Here is a 20,067-nt window from a genome sequence, read left to right as displayed (position 1 = left end):
TCCTTGTCGGCGCAAAACAGCCTCTCCACCCAAAGATCTGAAGGCCGTGGTCGCAATGTCCATTGCGCAATCTATGACTTCAGCCGAAGTCCTTTCACCTTCTTGGAGGATTTTCCTGGCTTCCTGTCTGTCAGCCTCAGGAATGCTGACTATGTAAGGCGATAGGTCGCACCACATTTGCCTATCATACCTGCCCAGGATGGCCAGGGCATTTGCAGCCTTAACTAGAAGGCCAGACATGGACGAAAACCTCTTCCCCTGCATTGTCCAAGCGCCTACCCTCTCTGTCGGGAGGTGTTGAGATTGGAGCGGACGGATTCCTCGATTTTTGCTGAGCCGCTTGAGTTATAACTGAGTCCGGCTTGGGGTGGCCTAGTAGACAAGCAGGAGCATCCGAGGGCGCTTTATATTTCTTGTCCAGCCTGGCGAGTACTGGAGTAACCGTTACCGGCGTCTCCATGACCTTGAGACCTTCTTCCCATAGATGACTAACAATCGGGAGAGATCGAACTGTCTTGCGAAGCGGCTCCTTGAAATCATACAAGAAGCACTCCGTTTTGTCCGATGACATGTTGAGCACAAATCTCTGTGCAGACCTCTCCATAAGATTATGGAACCTCCCGATGTCCTCCGGAGGAGAGTCGACAGGCCTCGGTGAAGGAGATGAAGGGGACGGAATGAGAAAATCATCCCATTCTTTACTAGGGTCCGTTATCTCCCCCTCTTCTAGCTCATCGTCAGAGGTCTCTGGAGCCGGTTGTGGTAATGGTGATATAGGCAAACACCCAGGTACCTCTTGTCTTCGCACCGGCGTACATGGAACAGAGTGTGAAGTAGTCACTGGTATCCTTTGGGAACGAGGTAAAGGATGCCTCCTTTTATAGTCATCCAACATAAACTGCACATCCGTCAGCAGTGAAGATGGAACGCTCACCATTTCTTCCTGATAGTGTTGCTGGGGACGGTCTTGAAATCCCCCATAATCATCTTCCCAGTCATCTTCCTGACATTTAACATGTAATTGTGAGGGGCTACTGGCGTAGCCAAAAGGACCATCATCATCCTCCTCCTGCGAGTCTTCTTCCTCTAACAAGTGGGATGGAACCAGAGGTGTTACCTTGCTTGGAGATGTAATATCTGGGGTAATCCTCCTTTTCCTGGTAAAATCCCGTTTTTCTGGGGGTTTTTCTCTCGTCGACGAGCCCGTCGACGAGATTGCTGTCGAAATCGCCGTCAAAACAGTCGTTGCCGCTGCTGCCGACGCTGCCGTCACCGTCGATCCTGTTGTCACTGTCGTCGACGATCCAGTCGACCACGTAGTCGTGGTCGCCGTCGATGTCCGCGTCGTCGACGCTCTCGACACCGCCGTCGACGAGGGTATAGGTGTAATAGTGATCTTTACCTCCCTTTTCTTCGTCGACGACGCTACTTTCTTCGTCGAACAGGTGGCGCAAGCTCTAAATAAACCCTTCTTCTCCTTGTCAGCCATTCTTCAGAAGTTGATGATGAAAAATCAGTTAATTAAACTCTTCAATCTAGAACCAAACTGTAGAATTTGAGCAGCGCTCAAAGGAGACTCCCTAGCACAACGTGCGGTAGAAAATAGAAGGGGCAGAAGGTTCTCTCAGGAGGGTTCTAGAGGGTGAGAGGTTCTGATTGGTTCAGAGACAAGTTTAGTCCTTTTTTACATAACGAAGGTTATGGGTTGCAAAGGAAAATGGGCCTAGGCCTTTTTTCAGTTTGGTATACTACTAAGCAATGCTTTTTTATGTACCGGAGACTCCTGTCTCGACGACGGGGAATGATTCAGGCATGTGAATCTATGAAAGCTCCAATACTGGAGTAAACCAAGTTAGGAGGAGAGGTGTGTCACCTCTGCCAACCCTACCACTCAGGTGGGGAAGCAAAGTGAAGCACACATCTCAGTCCCCTCCATCTTGAAGATGAGAAGACACAGCCAATTAGAGAGAGGCTCATGCCCCCCTCCCACTGGAGGGTGGCATAATAGGGTGTGTACTCACCCCAAGGAACAGGACATACTGGTCTCGATCTGCACACCCCTGTAACACCCCTAAATTTAGTATTTCAGGGGACCATTAACCTTGCCTCCCTAAATTCCTGCAACCTACAAATAAGTCCCACAGCAGAGGAGACTGTAGAGAAGAAATAACTTGGACCCAGCCCTACTGGCCCATTTGCGGTTTCCAGAGATCCTACACCAAGAGTAGACCTATCTTGCAGCCAGCGACCTCCAGAGCCCCTGGGAGGACTGACTGCCTTCAACTAAGATCGGTTCTTCTGAAAACAGCAGCTCTGCTCTGAAGAAACTCCAAAGAAACACTCTGAGCCAGCTGAGAATGAAGAAGCTTGACGCCTGGAACCACCACTGCGCCCGTAGCCTACAGCCCGAGTGCAAGTGGCTCACCGGTACCAGCGAGGTACCCCAGCGCTCCAGTGCCTGAGATCACCGTGGGGTGACCCATCCAGGACTCCCCGACGTCGCCTGCAGCCTCTGCACGGAGACCCTACCCCAACTAGGAGTGGCCAGATAAGGTGAAATTAGACCTCAAAAGGTACCCCTGCATCCGGCTGCCCTGCGCATTGGAGAAGAGGACCCGAGACGCACCTACGTCCTGAGACCTCAACTTACCTGCCCAACTGTTGGTTCCTCATGGAAGACATCATGGACCGAGCCTTAAGTCAAAATCGGCAACCTCTATAGGATTGCATTGGGCTCCCAACCCCTCCTAAGCACCCTCCACCAGGCCGCCACTGGTGGTGTGGACTTGGTGCCAACCCGGGACCCCCTTTACCCTGATATGAACCTTAGGAGCTTGCCTCCCAAGACTGACTGGCCTGCCAGTGAGCAGCCCCCAACCTAAGTGCCCCCTTGCCCTATTAGCTAACATTGGGCCTCTGCACCCGGCCTCCCTATTGCCGCTGGTGGTGCAACTGGCGTGCCTAACTGAACCTTGGTTCTAAACCCCAAAAACTATTCTTGCAGGTTGTTTACTTACCTGCAAACAGATAACCCTCTTTTCCCTATAGGAACCAATTCTACAAGTTTTTGGTCCTATAATGTTTTAAGTGTTGAACTGTGCTTGGTATGAGAGAAAAGTAGCTGTACTTTAAATCAGAAAGTGTCTTACCTACCTTTGCATTGTAGGATCTACGGTGTCATATCTAGGCATATCAATCCTAGTAGTCAATGTAATCCAAAAGTAATCTAAAACTATTCCAAAGTAATCTTTATGTATTTTAAACGGTTTTAAAAGCAAATACACACCTGTAACAATTGCAAATTCAGCAACAACAGCATTTCCTTGTAAAGTTTTGCATTTGAAAGTATATTTCACTTACCTGTACCAAGTCCTACTTGGTTCTAGAAGTAAAACATAAATATACCTTTTTTATACTTGCCCGCTTGGTCTGGATTCTGTCCGAGTGTGTGTAATCAGTCCCTGATTGAGTGAATAAAATAAATGCTGAACACACCCTCCTGATAAACCTAACTGCTCAACCACACTACCCCAAAGAAAGCAGCTATTGATTAATGTGGCCCCTTCTATACCTCTGGGGATCCCCTGGACTCTGTGCACACTATACCTTACTGTGGGATAGTATATACAGAGCCAGCTTCCTACAATAAGTACACAGGGGATTGTGGAAATTTCTCCGATCTCTGCACACACGTAGACTCCCAGTCTTACAGCATACATTTGCAACACAAAGAGTAGATACAATTCAAATAAATGTTACCATTAGCAGAACAGTTTCCAAAAAGGAATCATCAGTGGAAACCTGTGGTAATACTGGCACCATTGCCTGTCCTGATTCACGGCCTCATTCACAAAGTAGGTTTATATTCATCCAATCCCTACTGATCTCTCTCCACCCAACAAAACCCAACTGTCTGAAATGATGCAGTAGATTACAACCGTCACCTCATCAAATTTTTCGGTCATCTTGTGGATGATCTCCGCATTCTGAAATTTCTGCATCATCTCTTGGGAGACCACACCTAAAATGCAATAGATGGTGTGTGAGACAATTTTTCAACAGAATATGAAATGTGTCTAAACATGTCAACGAACAAAAGGACTACACCAGTGGTGACTAATTGAGACCAATCAAAGGTTGGAAATGTATTCGCCTATAAGGTAAAGCCACTAATGAATCCGTTTTCTCTTTCTTGCAGGCTAAGAATTTCATGCATGGTAGAGAGAACTAGAAATACTCTTCCACATGATGCAGTTACTTTAACAATAGTGAGCAGCAATGTAGTATAAAAATCCTCCCGCAGAGATGCAAAAATCACCCCTTGCTCATAGACCATCAAATGCCCAACAACAGTTCAAATATTTTTGTTCTGTAATGCATGGCTAGTACAGAATAAGCTTCAAGAGGGGCTGACTTGGAATTCTGAATTCGCAAAGGAGGGTCTAAGAGTACTGAATCGCCCCATTAGTAATATTTCCTCACTCTAACCCCGTATCTCAGCTTTTAAACCAATACTCAAAATACCGGAAGGGGGGAAAGAGGACATCAAAGCTTGAAGAAATCAAACTGCACGTCTGCAGAAGGATGAATCCAGTGAATAAGGCTTACCGGAAGGCATACAGCGTACACCAGGTGGTTGCACTACAGGTGTCTGCCCTGAGCAAATGCAACTGGAAAGCCACAGATGCTTGCTTAGGTTGAGTGCAATGAGTCTTAAGTCTCATGTCTCAAGCTTCAAAGATTGTGATATTGGCAACAAATGCCTTGGCTGCTTTGTTTTGTGCAAAAACACCACAAGAGGGGGAAAGCATTTGACTTCCTTAAGGCAGCTATTCTTCCCAGCTAAACTTTAATATCCTTGAAAGCATTCAAGCTTTGCAACCTCTTCATTTAAGAAAGAACAAGGTTTCTGTTATTTGATCAAGAAAACTCCTTACTGATTTTGACGAAATTACTAATCTCTTTGGAAAAAGGTAATTGTTGCCAGTATCGTTTTGTCTTTATGGAAAACAGCATAAAGACCTATTGCAGAAAGAGATGACAACACTAGTGTGGTGATGGAGACAGCTGTTTCCACGTCAAGAGGCCAATGTCACAAGATGCCTTGGGTACAAACAGTGCACACATTGATAAAGCATTGACTACATTAATATGGCACTGAGTGAAACTACAGAAAGACCATCAAAATGAGAAAACAGAGTCAAGCACATACACACAGGAAGCAATAGCTGAGAGATCATGTGTTCAGAAGACCACCCAGACTCTAGAGAGCTCTAGATACGTAATAAAACCCAATACATGATTAACAGAAGGATCACGAGAACCTGGGGGATTTCAAATAGTACAGTGACAAAAACATATGTACATCCATATGCAGCTGTGCAGTGCAATACGCTGTCTACTTCCTTTCTTTCGTGTGGAGTAGGCCGTGAATCAGGACAGGCAATTGTGACAGATGATACAGCAGGCCTTATGACGAGCCACTAACTACATAGATGCAGGAGGCCATGAGACACAAGAACCTTTGGAAAAACCATGAAAAAGTCTGGATCTGAAGTGGGCAATCAATGGATTCAGGGCTTCTATTCTGTCCACAGAATGGCAAACCAGCACTAGAGAAAACGCTTAAGAACTTAAGTTTTTGTTCTGTTTTTAATAAAGAACTAACAGATTCTCAATGTTGATTACGCAAGTAGAAGTTACTTACCTGTAATCCTAGCGCTCTTTCAGGTGAATCCTCAAAGTCAAACAATGAATTGTTCTGGGGGAATCCCAGAACGCTTAAAAATACATTAAAGAATAGTCATATACTCAAAGGATTTAGTAGAAAAGTAAAATTAAACAGAAAAAAATGTCTTTGAAGCCTAAGAGCATACAAAAAATTACCTTTTTTTATTTTTTTAATAATCATATTATCAAAAAGGGACTAGAAACATCTTTCACAAACGTTAGAAAAAAAAAAGGAAAAGATGGTCTTATCTTTAGAAATAAATGCCTTATATTTTAATTCAATTAAAGTGAATTTAAAATTCTTTACGCCAAACAAGTGACGAGCTCCTTCCACTGAAGCAGCTGAAGCAACGGGAAATGAAGTGGGTATTGAAATGGTCTGATTAATGTGGAAATCTGAAACTAGCTTAAAGAAAAATCTCAGTTCTTGTCACTACCCTGTTCCTATGGAACACAGTATAAGATTCCTGGGAACACAATGCCGGAAGCTCACTCACTCTTTCTGGTGTATACTCTATCTCACCACAGAATCCGCACCTTGTCAACCCCATCAGTTGCCAGACTGGTCTGTAGATTTTTCTCAGGAACTGCCTTATGCGCTTGTAGGCAGCATTGTGAAGCTCTGTGTCGACTCCCTCCCACCCCAGAAATGACGCCAGAGTCACATCGCCACCACCTCCACGTGACTACGTAATTTCTTTCTTGACTGCCTGAGCCCGACTCAGATACAATTTAGGTGAGAGTAAACCATGTGCAGATTTCTAATTTGGGTTATTTTTAGCTGGAGAAAAAAAAAGATAAATTTCCCAGAACGTGGAGGTGAGTGTGTTGATGAAGAGACTGCAGTTAGATAAGACTATCTGCCAGAAAGAGCATTACATAAAGTATGCAACTTGTTCTTCAGGTGCATACCACCACCTGTCAAATATACATGGTGGCCCTATTGCCAGACATAGTATGAAGGAAGAAGTGCTTCTTAAACGTGTGCATTTCTGCTCACATTCTTAGAGCAGATCATTACACAGAGGACTATCCATTTAGAGTTCAGTCTTTTCTGTCTGCACTGCATTACGCCTCTTGCTCGTGCAAATCCCTCAAGGTGCTGATCTTCCAACCGGAGCCCTTAGATACGGTCAACATAGATATGATCAACATAGAAACTTAAAAGTTTTGGTAGCAATGCCGCTCTGGCTGCTCTGGGAAGGAAGCAGTATGTATATGGTTGCTGAAAAGACAGGACCCACAAGACAAACAATGTTATTGTTATGAGGAAAACGGTCTTCAGGTTTAAAAGACAAGAACAGCAGCCATTGATTCCAGCAAATGGTGTGCACAACAATAATGGGAGGACAAAATTAAGTATCCACTGTGTCATCACAAAGTGTTTGGATGGAAAACGGAGTTAACCACTTTAAAAAAACCATCACAAAAGGTGATTTGAAAAACGATCGTTGAGCAGGTAACCATAGAAAGGCTAAAATGCACCACAAATAACCGTTAATAGTGGTCAAAGAAAGTCCCTGCTGTGCTAGAGAAAGTGAAAGAACGAAAATCACACCAGATAACCTGATTTGTAAAGGTCGGATGTGTCAAGAAGTACACTAAACGACAAACTTTTCCCAGTGTTTGCCTTAGTCTATTGTGATGGTTGCATGGATGCCTACTTCCCCACTCTCCAGGCCCTATCCAGGGCCACTAAGAGGGCTTTGGCCTGGTCCTTCCGGATTTTCAGAACTTTGGGAAGGAGAGGTAGAGGCAGGAAGGCATACAGGAGTCCTGCGCTCCATTGCAGTCTGAAGGAAAACCACCCAGGGAAATCGAATGTGCAAAAGCTGATGTGAAGCCAGGTCTCCATGAGAGACCAGAGCCCTCTGATCTCCACCTCTCCCAGGTGGTCTCCTAAACCAAATAACTATGTATACCTCATGACCTTCAACTCTTGCTAGGTTTAGGAGAGGGGCCTACCACTTACCCAACTGCCGTATGTTGTCCATGAAGCACTTGGCCTGGGTGCCAACAAAGACCAGATAAAATTTCAAACCCATTTGCGCTGGTTAAATATTGGGCTGAAAGAGGAGCTGAAGCTAAATAAGTTAATTATCCAGGACTGCTTGGGTCTAGATAACTTGATGCATATCCTCTGGTCACAATACAGTAGAAGTGCGTGAGGAAGGAGCAGTTTCTTACATGTAACTCCAGTTCTCTTGAGGGGAATCTCCATTAAAGTCATAATCACTGACTAGTCCTGCCCACGTGTGGTGATCCCGGAGCACTTTTTCACAATATATCTTCTTAAGTGTGGATGTTTGCCTTTCTTCGGGAAGGCATACAGAGTCACTTAAGAGAGAAAAATAATATGCAGCCTATAGGAGCAGGCTACAACGGCCCAAGCCTACATCTTGTATTCAAAGAAGAGGGCCATCAAATTATATATGTTTATAATTTTATATTTTAGCAAAACAGTACAAATATCTTTCACAACCCCTTTTTTGATAGAGTGTAGAGATGAAGGGAAACAGGACAGTGTAGCCCCCGAGGCTTTCATTGGAAGAGTTACAAATTGAGACCATGCCTTTAAGAGCCCAGAGACCACCAGTATACCATCATGCTCCGCGGAATGCAGTTGTTTCAGTTATGAAGTTGCATGTATAATGATATGCAAGTACCATGGATATCTGTCCACCACTACAGAGGGTTGCTTATGACTTCAATGGAGATTCCCCTACAACAGAACTGGATTTACATGTAAAAAACTGTTCCTTCTCTCCTGAGGGGGATCTCCATTGATAGCCCATCATTACAAAAACCAGTGGAGAAAACCGGAATGAGTGAGGTAGCCATTTAAGCAAAAACATTTCTGAGGGAGGACTGGCCTATTTGAGCATCTACTATAACATGGAAATCGGAAATAATACTTTGTTAGAATAAAAGTTTGTGTATGGTTTGTGAGAATATAATGCTTAGATCGCGCAAACCCTGCAGGGCCAATGCCTTGTGAATGGGTTCCACAGGATCCTGCATAAGCAGTGAAAGGACTATGTTTACTTCCTAGGGATGCGAAGGATCCATAATGGGAGGGAAAACCTTCTTCAACCCTTCTAGAAAATCCTGGATAACGGGGATTTTGAAAAAAGAGGTTTGTGAAGGACATTATCTGTAGGCAGTAAGGGCTGCCAAGTGAACCTTTATGGAAGAGAATTGCAAACCAGATTTTGCCAAGTGAAGTAAGTATTACAGAATAACATCTTGGCAAGCTGTATGGTCTACGTTCTTGGAAGAACAACAAATGCAGAATCTCTTCCACTTGAAGGAAGGCCACTTAGCCTCCTTGAGGCACTCCATGCAGTCATATGTCCGGTTTAAATGTCCATACTGCACTAGTTCAGATGCCATGCAGTCAAATTCAAGGAAGAGATGTTGGGGTATACCATCTAGCCTCCGAATTTCATTAGTAGGTTTGATCTGCAGGACAGCTTGAGATATGGATGCTGTAACCAGCGACGGTCTGTGAACCGCCACTGACATGGCCACTCCAGAGCTATGAGGATCATTTTAGCTCTCAGGTGGAGCAGCTTGATGAGAACTGGCGGGATCAGGGGAATCGGCGGAGTCAATCCATATGAATTCCCCAGTGTCCCTGGCTGGAAGTACCTTGAGGCAAACTTTCAGCATTTTTTGTTTTCTGCTGTGGCAAACAAGTCGATGATTGGCGTGCCCCACAGCTTGAAGATGTTTAGTATGATGGCATTGTGTAAGACCCAGTTGGGATTTTCTTGCAGAAATCTGCTGAGCATATCTGCCTGAGCACTTTATACACCTGGAAGGTGAGTTGCCATGATGGTCGGGCTCCTGGCTATGAGCCATTTTCAGACTGTTGAGCCTAGTGTGACAAGGGACTGGACCTCCTTCATTCCTGCTTGTTGAGGCAGTACATGGTGGTTGTATTGTCCGTCTAAACAAGCAGGGACTGTGTTTTGAACGATGGACAAAACGCTTTCAGTGCCAGATGGACTACGTGTAGCTCGAGGAGATTGATGTGATAGGACATCTCTCTCTGTGACCACTTGTCCTGAATTTGGAGGTGATCCATCTGGGCTACCCATCTTAGTAGTGATGCATCCATCACTATTGTTTGAGGAGGAATTTGCTGATGAAATGGCATTGCTCAAAGCAGGTTGGCTGGGGAGCACCACCATTTCAGGGACTGCTCCGCATGAAGTGATAGTTTGATACGGTTGTCCCAGTTGCCCTTCAGTTGGTCCCACTTGTCCTCGAGAAATTCCTGAAGAGGCCACATGTGCAGAAAGGCATTGGGTGAGAGGAAGATGCAGTAGGCCATTGAGCTGAGAAAAGACCGTGCGGTCCTTACTGTTGGATGAGTGACTCATGAGAGAGCGACCATTCTGAAGGATTGATAAGCATCTCTCCTCCAAAGGACGCACTATTGCTTTGGTGTTGATGGTATGTCCCAAATAATGCAAAGTTTGAACCAGAGTAGGTGTGGATTTGCTGAGGTTGATGTGAAGCCCCAACCGTTGAAGTAGATCGCAGGTCCAATTGTAATGAAGTTGGGCTTTCTGAGCTGTTATCACATTTATTAGCCATACGTGTACGTATGGGTAGACGAATATTCGGCTATTCCTGAGGTAGGCTGCCACAACTGCCATGCACTTTGAGAATGTTCAGGGTATTGACAGTACGCCAATTAAAAGTACTTGGTACTTATAATGGTTCTACCCCACAACGAACCTCAAGAACTTTTGATGCTTTTTAGAAGCTGGAATGTGAATATATGCATCATGAAGGTTGAAAGAGCAAAGCCAATCTCCCTGGTGCAATTAGGAATATATTTGATGTAATGCCAGCATTCAAATCGTTTATTGCCAAAACCATTTGTTGGCTATTTTGAGATCAAGTATGGGTCTGAATTTGTTCTGGTCATTCATTTTCATCAGAAAGTATCTGGAATAAATGCCTGTTTCCCATGATCAGTGCGTAATAGTTTCCACCACCACCATCTGTTAGACAATGTTGACTTCTGACCACAGCATTAGAAAATGGAAATTCGGCAAATTCAGAGGTATGGAGGGTGGGGGAACCTTTGAATCTGAAACAATACTCAATTTGCACAATATTCACAATCCAGCCGTCTTGCTTAATTCTTTGCCACGTTTCTCCCAACCGAAGTGGGTTACGAAAAGAGGGAGGGGAGGACTCATGGTTCGGAACCTGTTGCCCGTTTACCTCCTTGAGCAGGCTGTTGGGATCTTCCCTCTTGCCTGCCTTCGTTGTTGTTGGAAAGGTCGCTGGTTTTGTTGCTGTTGTCGACCGTGATGCCATGGAGGTGTGTGAACTCTCTGAAGGTAAAAATAGGGTTGGTAGGGTCTGAAGAAGTTTCTCTATTCTTTTGGTCTTTCTAGACCCACCACTTAAAATGGTTTTAACTCAATATTCATGCATGCCATATCAACGGCGTGACTTTGGAAGAGAGCAGAACCTGAGAATGGCAGGTTTTGGATCCTTTGTTGAGAATCCAGTTTGCCTGATAGTAAATGGAGTAAAGCAGGTCTCCTTAAAGCCACTCCTTGGCAGTATTTGTGTGTTGCTAAGACGAAAGAATCTGCTGCTGCACTGATCACTTGAGCCCTCATTAACTATATCCAAGAAGTCTTCCCGTTTGTCCCTGGGAACATGCTCTACGAAATGCTGGATGGAGTCCCAGAGAGCTTTGTCATATCTGACCAGCGGAGAAGTTGCGCTGGCTGCTTTCATTGTTGTTGTGGCAGTGCTTTAGACTTTGCAGCCTGCAGAATCCAGTTTTTTACTCTCCTTATCGGGAAGAACTGATGATGGAGAAGTGGTGTGATGCTTTTTGGCCAGTAAGATAATCACGAAGTCTGGATTTGGATCAGAGCGGAAGAGTAGCGGATCTTGTTCTGGAGGCCGGTACTTCTTTTGTACCGCTACAGAGCTGGCTTCACTGAGGCTGGTGTCAAAAACAGTTCCATGGCTGGTTCTAGGAGGCCAGGGACAGGCGGCAGTAGAGGTCTTGAGACTTTCCACTGGTGAAACGTCTCAAATATTACAGATGTGGAAGGGTGATGGAACCGACTTCTGAATATTAAGCCTGACAGCTCCATGTACCAGGAACTCCTGGAATGTATTTAGGTCATTCACCGGAGAGATACGAGGTGGTGGAGAGTCCGATACGGTTGAATAACCTTTTGTAAAGGTGGAGGTAGTATCTCTAGATCGGACAAGATCTTGTGTAAGATCTAGATCTCAAATGGTGTGAAAAATGCCAATGATGTTGAGAGCGATGGTGCGTTCAGAAGAGTGATCTAGGTCATGGTACAGGAGTCTCCGAATGTGTTGGAACTGGTGGCTCTCAAGAGGTGGTGGCGGCAGAGGAGGGGGAGGTGGCTGAGGTGGAAACAATGGAGAAGATGGTAGTACAATGGGAGAAGAAGAATTAATTCTCGATAATATGGAGAATCTGGAGTTGAGTAAATGCGTCTTATCTTCCCAGTCTCCTGATGCCTCCTAGACGTTAACATCCTAGGTGGACGCCTCGACGTCTATGTGCTCCTAGATGTCTACCTCTGTAGGCGCCTCAATGGCAATCCACTCGTTACTGACATTGAAACACTCCTCAACATTGATCGAGGTCTGCGCTTTGACTGTGTATGGGTCTTTGATGAAGACTGTTGGTTTTCTCAACAATGTGCGACATCGATCCAGCTCTTCACGGCGAACAGGTAGGAGCCGTACCTTGCCTTAATGTCGACAATCTCGACGTTGTCCGGGACCGATGCAGGTTGAGCTGTAATCCTGTTTTTGGACCTCTCATGTCCTTCTGAGGTAGATGGTAGAGCTGGTGGAAGACTGGCCTTTCCCTCGGTCTGAGGTCTCACCTTCAGCTTGTGCTTGCTCAGTCTCTCCTCAGGTCCCTTGCAGGCAATTCCTCTTTCTCCTAATGTACATCATGACAAATTCCTGCAGTGATAAGACTCAGGAACATGACAGGGTGGAAAGCAGATAATGCAGACCTCGTGAGGGTCTGACTTGGCCTTCTTCCTGCCACAGGCAGGGCACTTGTCAATTAAAGAAGGCATTTTATTTGACAAAATACCTTAGTTTTCTGTCAGAAAAAAGCAGGGGGAGATGAGAAATGTCGAATAAAGGTGTTGTCACCAAATTGCACTAGAAAGGTTTCATGAGAAAGAACCTAAAAGGGCTTAGTTCAATGCTCCAGGATCCTGTCAGCAGGAGCCAGAGAAAATAACATAAGTAAATGCCTTCTGCTGAGCATGATGGGATACTGGTGGTCTCTGGGCTCTTGAAGGCATGTTGCTATTATTTAACTCATAATGATAGCCTGTGGGAATCCACTGTGCCGTTTTCCTTCATCTTTATACTCTATTACAAAAGGGTTTGTGAATGATATTTATGCTGTTTTACAAAAACATCATGAAGTTATATACATATATAATTCTCCTGGCCCTCTTTTTAAGTACAAGACGACGACTTAGGCCATTGAAGCCTGCTCCTATAGGCTGCATAATATTTTTCTCTCTTAAGTGACTGTGCAGCCCTTCCAGAAGAAAGGCAAACATGCACACTTAAGAAGCTATATTGTGAAAAAGTGCTCCGGGATCCCCGCACATGGGCAGGACTATTCAGTGATTATAACTACCAATGGAGATCCTTACGAGAGAATCTGCTCTTTGCAAGAACTCTCTCCGACAGCACTTGCTGGTGAAGATGGTTAGTGGGATGGAACCCTATCTTACTGTTGTAATGTTCAGCTTTCATCAATCGTTTTTTTACCTATTTTATATTGATCATGTTCCGTCAGCTGCTGCACCCTCACGGCTGCTTGTTTAAGGAATCGAGTTCCCCTTTGTGCGAGTGTGACAACACTTACGCCTGTGACATGTTGCATAACATTTTTATATATACAATATTTAATACGCTTTGACACATTTATTAAGCCGCTCTTGCGGCCATTGAGTTTCAGATAAGCAAGACCCGCTCAGTCATACTTGCAGTTTTTTATCGACTCCAACCATCTTTTTTATGTATCTGTTATTTTCTCAGGAGTTTTAAAAATGTATTTGGCACTTTGACGGCATTCCAACTCCCGGTGGCTAAAATGTGATTAGCAACATTGTGGCCTTCAACATCTATCGAGAACAGTTCTTCTTGGATGGTGTCGCTCTCTATAGCTACCTCGCTAAGATATCCTTAAGGAGTGAAGAGGAAGATTTGAGAGAAGGCGCACCTCTCTTACTTCGGATATACCTGAAGCAGCCACCTGGAGCCTTTTGCAGGCCATGCAGTCTGATTTTTGGCCTGTCCTTCACGGCTCTCTTGGACATCTGTAGGCTTCCCTTGAGGCACATTATGTGGAGGTCATGGGGTTCTGACTGGGCAGTGTTCTTGCCACAGGTACGGCACTTTACAAAAAAGTGAAGGCATTCTGATGAGAAAAATAAAACATTCGGACAATAAGAAAAAGCTGAAACACACTACTAGTCTTCAGGGATGGCGAGTAAAGGCCCATAGAAAAGGTTTGGAAAGGTTGCACATAAGAGAAAGAACAAAAGCCAAGCTCTGTGCTCTAAGATCCTGAAACAGAACTTACCTAACTGCCACCAATGGGACATAATGGGGCAAAGCAGGAAAGGTGAGTCTCTTAATGGCACAGGGCCAGTTTTAACTCTCATAGCGATGCCAGCCTGTCTAACACAGGCATTTGATTTATTCATTATTTTTATTTTATTTTTTAAAAGGTGTGCAAGTGGTCATTGCTCTTCTGTGCCTCCTGGTCACTTCCGAGTGGCATAGACTCAGTGCCCTCTGCTTGCAGATTCTTCTCATCCAGAATACACAGTTGGATTTCACTGGACTCTCATACCTTCCTCACCAGCGACATCTTTTCTTACGTCCTCCATTGTGGTCTACGGTGGTTTCTACATCACTTCACACCTATGCACCCGGCTTGCCTGGGGTGACTCTCAAACCTTCTGTCTTCCACGGGTTTTCTTCAGAGTCCACGGGGAAGGGTCATTCTTTACAACTGCAACAACGACTTTCCAATTGACTTGCACAGAGCACGCAGCTGTGTTGCCACTATGCACACAGCCTCTGTGGGGCTCCTGGGTACTTATCTTGGGTGGTTCCTTGTGTGCCCAGCTCTTCTGGTCCAAGTCCAGACTTTGGTCGCAGTTCGCACTCCACTTCTTTAGTACAAGGTTTGGTCTCCCCCTGGAGACCACTGTGTATTTGTGCTTACCTACCTGTTTACAATTGAAGTATTGTGTATATTTGTGTTCATATCTCAGGGTAGGAGATATACCAATGTGTTAGTAAGTGTGTATAATAATGAAAATGCTACTTACCCAGTATGCATCTGTTCTTGGCATATTGAGCTTTAGAGTCATATGCTGTGCTTAGATCGCCATCTAGTGTTGGGTCCGGATGTTTGCCCTTTGTTTTTCTTGGAAGAAGTCTTTTCCAGTCACGAGGTGGTGACTCCTCCATTCGGTGATAGTGCGCATGGGCTTCGACTCCATTGTCAGATTGTTTTCCCACAGAGGGTGATAATGTAATTAGTAAGAGTAGTAAAAGGAGAGGTCTATGAATGCATGTATTTAAGTAAGATGTTACTGCAACAGGTAGCGGTAAATGGGGAGACGGGTGGGCGCATACGACGCTACAGCTCTATATGCCAAGAACCAATGCATACTGGGTAAGTAGCATTTTCCGATCGAGGCATACGAGCTGTAGATCATATGCTATGCATAGACTACAAAGCAGTTATCTCCCAAAGCAGTGGTTAAGCGTTATCTGTTGCAGTGGTCTGAAATAGTGTACGTAAAACTGCCTGGCCCACTCTAACTTATTGACACATCTACCCAACAGCGTTTTGTGAATGAGTAAGGTGTAGACCATGTTGCAGCTTTGCATATGTCATCTATGGGTATATTTCCTAAGAATGCCATAGAAGCCCCCAGTCTGCGTGTAGTGTGTGCTCTAGGGGGGAACTGTTAACGTTTTTTTTTTTGTTGCATAGTATATTTGAATGCACTTGACTATCCATGTTGCAATACCTTATTTTAATATAGGATTGCCTTTGTGTGGTGGAGCAAAAGCGACAAACAGTTGATTAGTGTAACAGAAAGGTTTTGTCCTTTCTATGTAATAAAGCAATGCTCGCTTCACATCTAATGTGTGTAGGGCAAGTTCCACCACTGAATCTGGTTGAGGGATGAACAGAAGTAACTCATCAGATTGATATGAAAAGCAGAAATGACTTTAGGAAGGAATTTAGGATTAGACCGAAGAACCACTTTATTTTGGTGCATTTGAAAAAGCGTTTTTCTATAGTTAATGTGTGAAGCTCACCCACTTTTCTGAGTGATGTGATAGCAACAAGGAAAGCAACCTTCCATGTGAGAAACTGAAGTTCACATTTGTGCAATGGCTCCAAGGGTGGACCCATTAGTCTGGTGAGAACAATGTTGAGATTTCACACTGGATTAGGTGGACGTCTTAGGGGAATGACTCTTGAGTCCCTCCATAAAGGCTTTGCTAACAGGTACTCTAAAAAGAGATAGATGTCTATTCTGGAGGTATGCAGCTATTGCAGCCAGGTGTAAGCGTATGGAAGTGTACGCTAAATTGGATCGTTGTAGATTTAACAAATAGCGCATAATGTTTTGTACTAAAGGATCAAGCGGGTTGATGTGGTTGTTATTACAGTACATCACAGACCGCTTCCACTTTGCTGCATAGCAGGCACTTGTAGTAGGACGTCCAGCCTCTTTGATAATATTCATTCACTCTGGTGGTACATTAAGATAGCCAAATTCTAAGACTTCTGGAGCCAGATCACCAGATTGAGTTAACTGGGGTCCGGATGTCTTAGGTCTCCAGGGCTCTGTGTGAGGAGATTGGGTTTGAAACAGTTTTGGGTGAAGAACTACTGAGTTCCAATAGGGTTGGGAACCAAGGTCAACATGGCCATGTGGGAGCAACTAGGATTAGTGTCAGGGACACTCGTTTGAGTTTCCGAACCTCTAATGGAATGAGTTGGAGAGGTGGAAAAGCGTAAGCAAACATCCTTGACCAATTTATCCATACTGCATTGCCTTTGGACAATGGGTGTGGATACCTGGACGCAAAGTTTGGGCATTTTGCGTTTAGATGTGTGGCAAACAGGTCTACGTGTGGGAATCCCCTCATTTGGAAGAATGGGAGGAGGACTTAAGGGTGTATTTCCCATTCGTGGATTTGCTGTCTGAGGACTGAGCAAATGTGCCATCTGATGGTCTACTCCTCGAAGGTGTTCTGCTAGGAAATATATTTTGTGATGTATGGCCCATTTCCAGATGGTCTGTGCTAGCTGTGACAGCTGGACAGTGTGTCCCGCCCTCTTTTTGTATGTAGTACATGGCTGTCGTGTTGTCTATGGGAATTAGTACAGTCTTGCGTACTAGCTGAACTTCAAATGCTTTCAGCGCCAGAAAAATCGCTAGCAGCTCTAGATTTATATGAAGCTGTTTCTGCGACAAGCTCCAAATGCCCTGAATTGTGTGGGTTTGGAGATGCGCTCCCCAACCTGTCAGTGATGAGTCTGCTGTCAGTACTATCTGCGGAACCGGGTTGCGGAAGGGCCACCCTTTTAAAAGGTTTGGTGTGTTCCACCACTGCCGAGACAACTGGGTGAGACCGTCTACCAACACTAGATCTGACCGAGAGCTTAGTTCCACTGACGTGGTAAGCATTCCTGTAGGGGACATTTTAGAAATCTTGCGTAGGGGACTATAAAAATGCAAGACTCTATCATTCCCAGTAACTGCAGGAACACTCGAGCTGGTAAAGAGTGTGGAGGCTGAAACTGAGACATCAGGGTTTGTATATTCCTGACTCTGGCTAGAGTTGGGTATGCTAAAGCTTTTTGCATGTCTATAGTAGCTCCAAGATATGCTTGTGACGTGGATGGTTGGAGATGGGATTTGGACAGATATACTGTGAATCCTAGCTTGTGGAGCAATTGCAAAGTTTTTTTGTGTGTGTCAGACAGCTGGTGTGCGAGCTGGCCTTTATGAGCGAGTCATCTAAGTATGGGAAGACATGAATATGTTGTCTTCTTAGATGGGCTGCGACTACTGGCGAGCATTTTCTGAAAACCCTGGGCGGTTGTTACTTCGAATGGGAGGACTTTGAATTGATAGTGCTGGCCTGCTACCACAAACCAGAGGTATTTGCGGTGCGCAGGGTGTATTGAAATATGAAAGTAAGCGTCCTTTAAATCCAGAGTGGAGAGAAAGACTTCTTGCTGAAGAAGGGGAAGCACTTGTTGGAATGTTACCATATGAAAAAGGTCAGAATGAATGTATAGATTTAGTTCTCTGAGGTCTAATATAGGCCTGAGAGAGCCGTCCTTTTTGGGAATTAGAAAGTAGAGGGAGTACACCCCTGCTCCCTGGTATGGTAAAGGGACTGGTTCTATTGCATCTTTTTGCAACAAAGAGGGAATCTCTTTCTTTAGAAGGGTGAGATTTTCTTGTGACATGAGGTGTGACCTTGGAGGAATTTTCGGTGGAGTGCTTGTTAAGCTCCAGGCAATAACCAGATTGGATAATTTGTAGAACCCATTTGTCTGATGTAATCGTATTCCAAATCGGTAGAAATTGGGAAAGACGTCCCCCAACAGGAGTGGAATGGTCGAGGGGTACGGAAAGGAAGTCACAGTTTGGTGTTTGAAGGAGAAGTGAGTGTTGAGTTACCTCCGCCTCTTCCTTTGCCGTGGTTTCCTCTATATCCACCTCTAAAATAACCTCTTTAGGAGGGCGACTGATTGTTGCCCTTGCAAGAGGAGGGATTGTCTGTAGACACATTTTTGGAGCCGCCCCTGTAAAATGAGCAACAAAAGGATCCTCTGTTAGAAGGTGATTGTAAGGCCCCCATGGACTTAGCACCTTCAGTATCTTTTTTCATCTTCTCTAGTGATGTATCGATAGCATGACCAAAGAGGTGTTCTTTGTCAAAGGGTTGATTAAGAATAGAGGCTTGTACCTCAGGCTTGAATCCTGAAATTCTTAACCAAGCACGTCTACGGAGCACTACACTAGTGTTTACTGCCCAAGCTGCTGTGTCTGCCTGATCTATAGCACACCTGATAGAGGTATTGGGTATTAATTTACCCTCTTGAAAAAGGGCACTGGCTCTAGACATGCTCATCAGGAAGAAATTCAATGAGCTCTTCATAACGAGCTCTATCATACCTTGCCAATAGTGCTTGAGCATTGGCAATGCACCAATGATTAGCTGCTTGTGACGCTACCCTTTTGCCCGAAGCGTCAATTAATTTGGACTCGTTATCAGGAGAAGGGGCTTCACCTGTTTGCGAATTAGCTCTTTTACGAGCGTTGAAAACTACCAGAGAGTCCAAGGGTAACTGGCCTTTCATATATACAGGATCATTAGGTGCAGATTTGTAATTTTTCTCTACCCTGGGAGTGATGATCCTAGCTCTTACAGGGTCTTTAAAGATGTCATCAGTATGTTTAACCATACCCCTTAACATTGGTAATGTTTGGTATCCCTTTGAGATGAACTTAGTGTGTCAAACTGAAAATCCTCCTCTAAAGTCTCTTTAGGAAGCTCTACTCCATGATATTGTGCAGCTCTGTTAACAAGCTCAATATATCCAATGTTATCATCTGGAGGAGAAGGTCTGGATGGATATAGGTTGGAGTCATCATCTGGTTGAGGGTCAGCATTATAATTATCCCATGGGTCAGTATCCTGTGGTGTGTAATCATCTATATCCCCATCACCTGCATCCTGTGGGTCAGGTGATGGGGTGGAGGAGAATGTGTAGGTGTAATGAGTAAATTTGGATCAATGGGTGAAGAAAGTGGAATGTATGGTGGAGAAGGGTTAGTACCCACATTTTTCCTTTTTAGAGGAATGTGGTAGTCTTCTTGTAAGCCCATTTTCCTCTTCTCAGGAAGATTGGCATGAATATGTCCAGTTTCTGGATGAATGACAATCTCCTTCTGTTTCGAATCCGAAGGTGGAATATCGGTCTGAGGCGATTTAGTTGAAGTACTTTCTTTAGATGCCGGTTTTGGTGTTGAAAGTTTTGGCTCCGAAGTTTTCGGCTTCGAAGATTTAGCCTTATGCACCAGTGGCACGGAAACCAGCGGGTTTTTGGATTTTGACACTGAAGATTTTGGTTCGGCACCGGCGTGGGGACAAGTAGAGCCGGAAGGCTGTCTATGTTTCAGCCCCGAACTCTAAGGTGGGGCGCTCTAAACCTTT

General features: G+C 44.7%; 1 protein-coding gene across 1 annotated transcript in view; it reads right to left on the bottom strand.

The window, feature by feature from the left end:
- The window catches only part of STAG3 (STAG3 cohesin complex component), a 1,816,020-nt gene that overhangs the window by 1,430,130 nt on the left and 365,823 nt on the right, over positions 1-20,067 (bottom strand). Inside the window, exon 6 of the mRNA XM_085637308.1 lies at positions 3,945-4,021. Coding sequence (XP_085493434.1) covers positions 3,945-4,021 — 77 coding nt within the window. The remainder of the gene's footprint in view (positions 1-3,944; positions 4,022-20,067) is intronic.

This window comes from Triturus cristatus, chromosome 12 (assembly GCF_964204655.1).
Source record: "Triturus cristatus chromosome 12, aTriCri1.1, whole genome shotgun sequence".
Lineage (NCBI taxonomy): Eukaryota > Metazoa > Chordata > Amphibia > Caudata > Salamandridae > Triturus > Triturus cristatus.
Note: the sequence above shows the minus strand (reverse complement) of the source record. Positions and strands in the feature narration are given on the sequence as shown.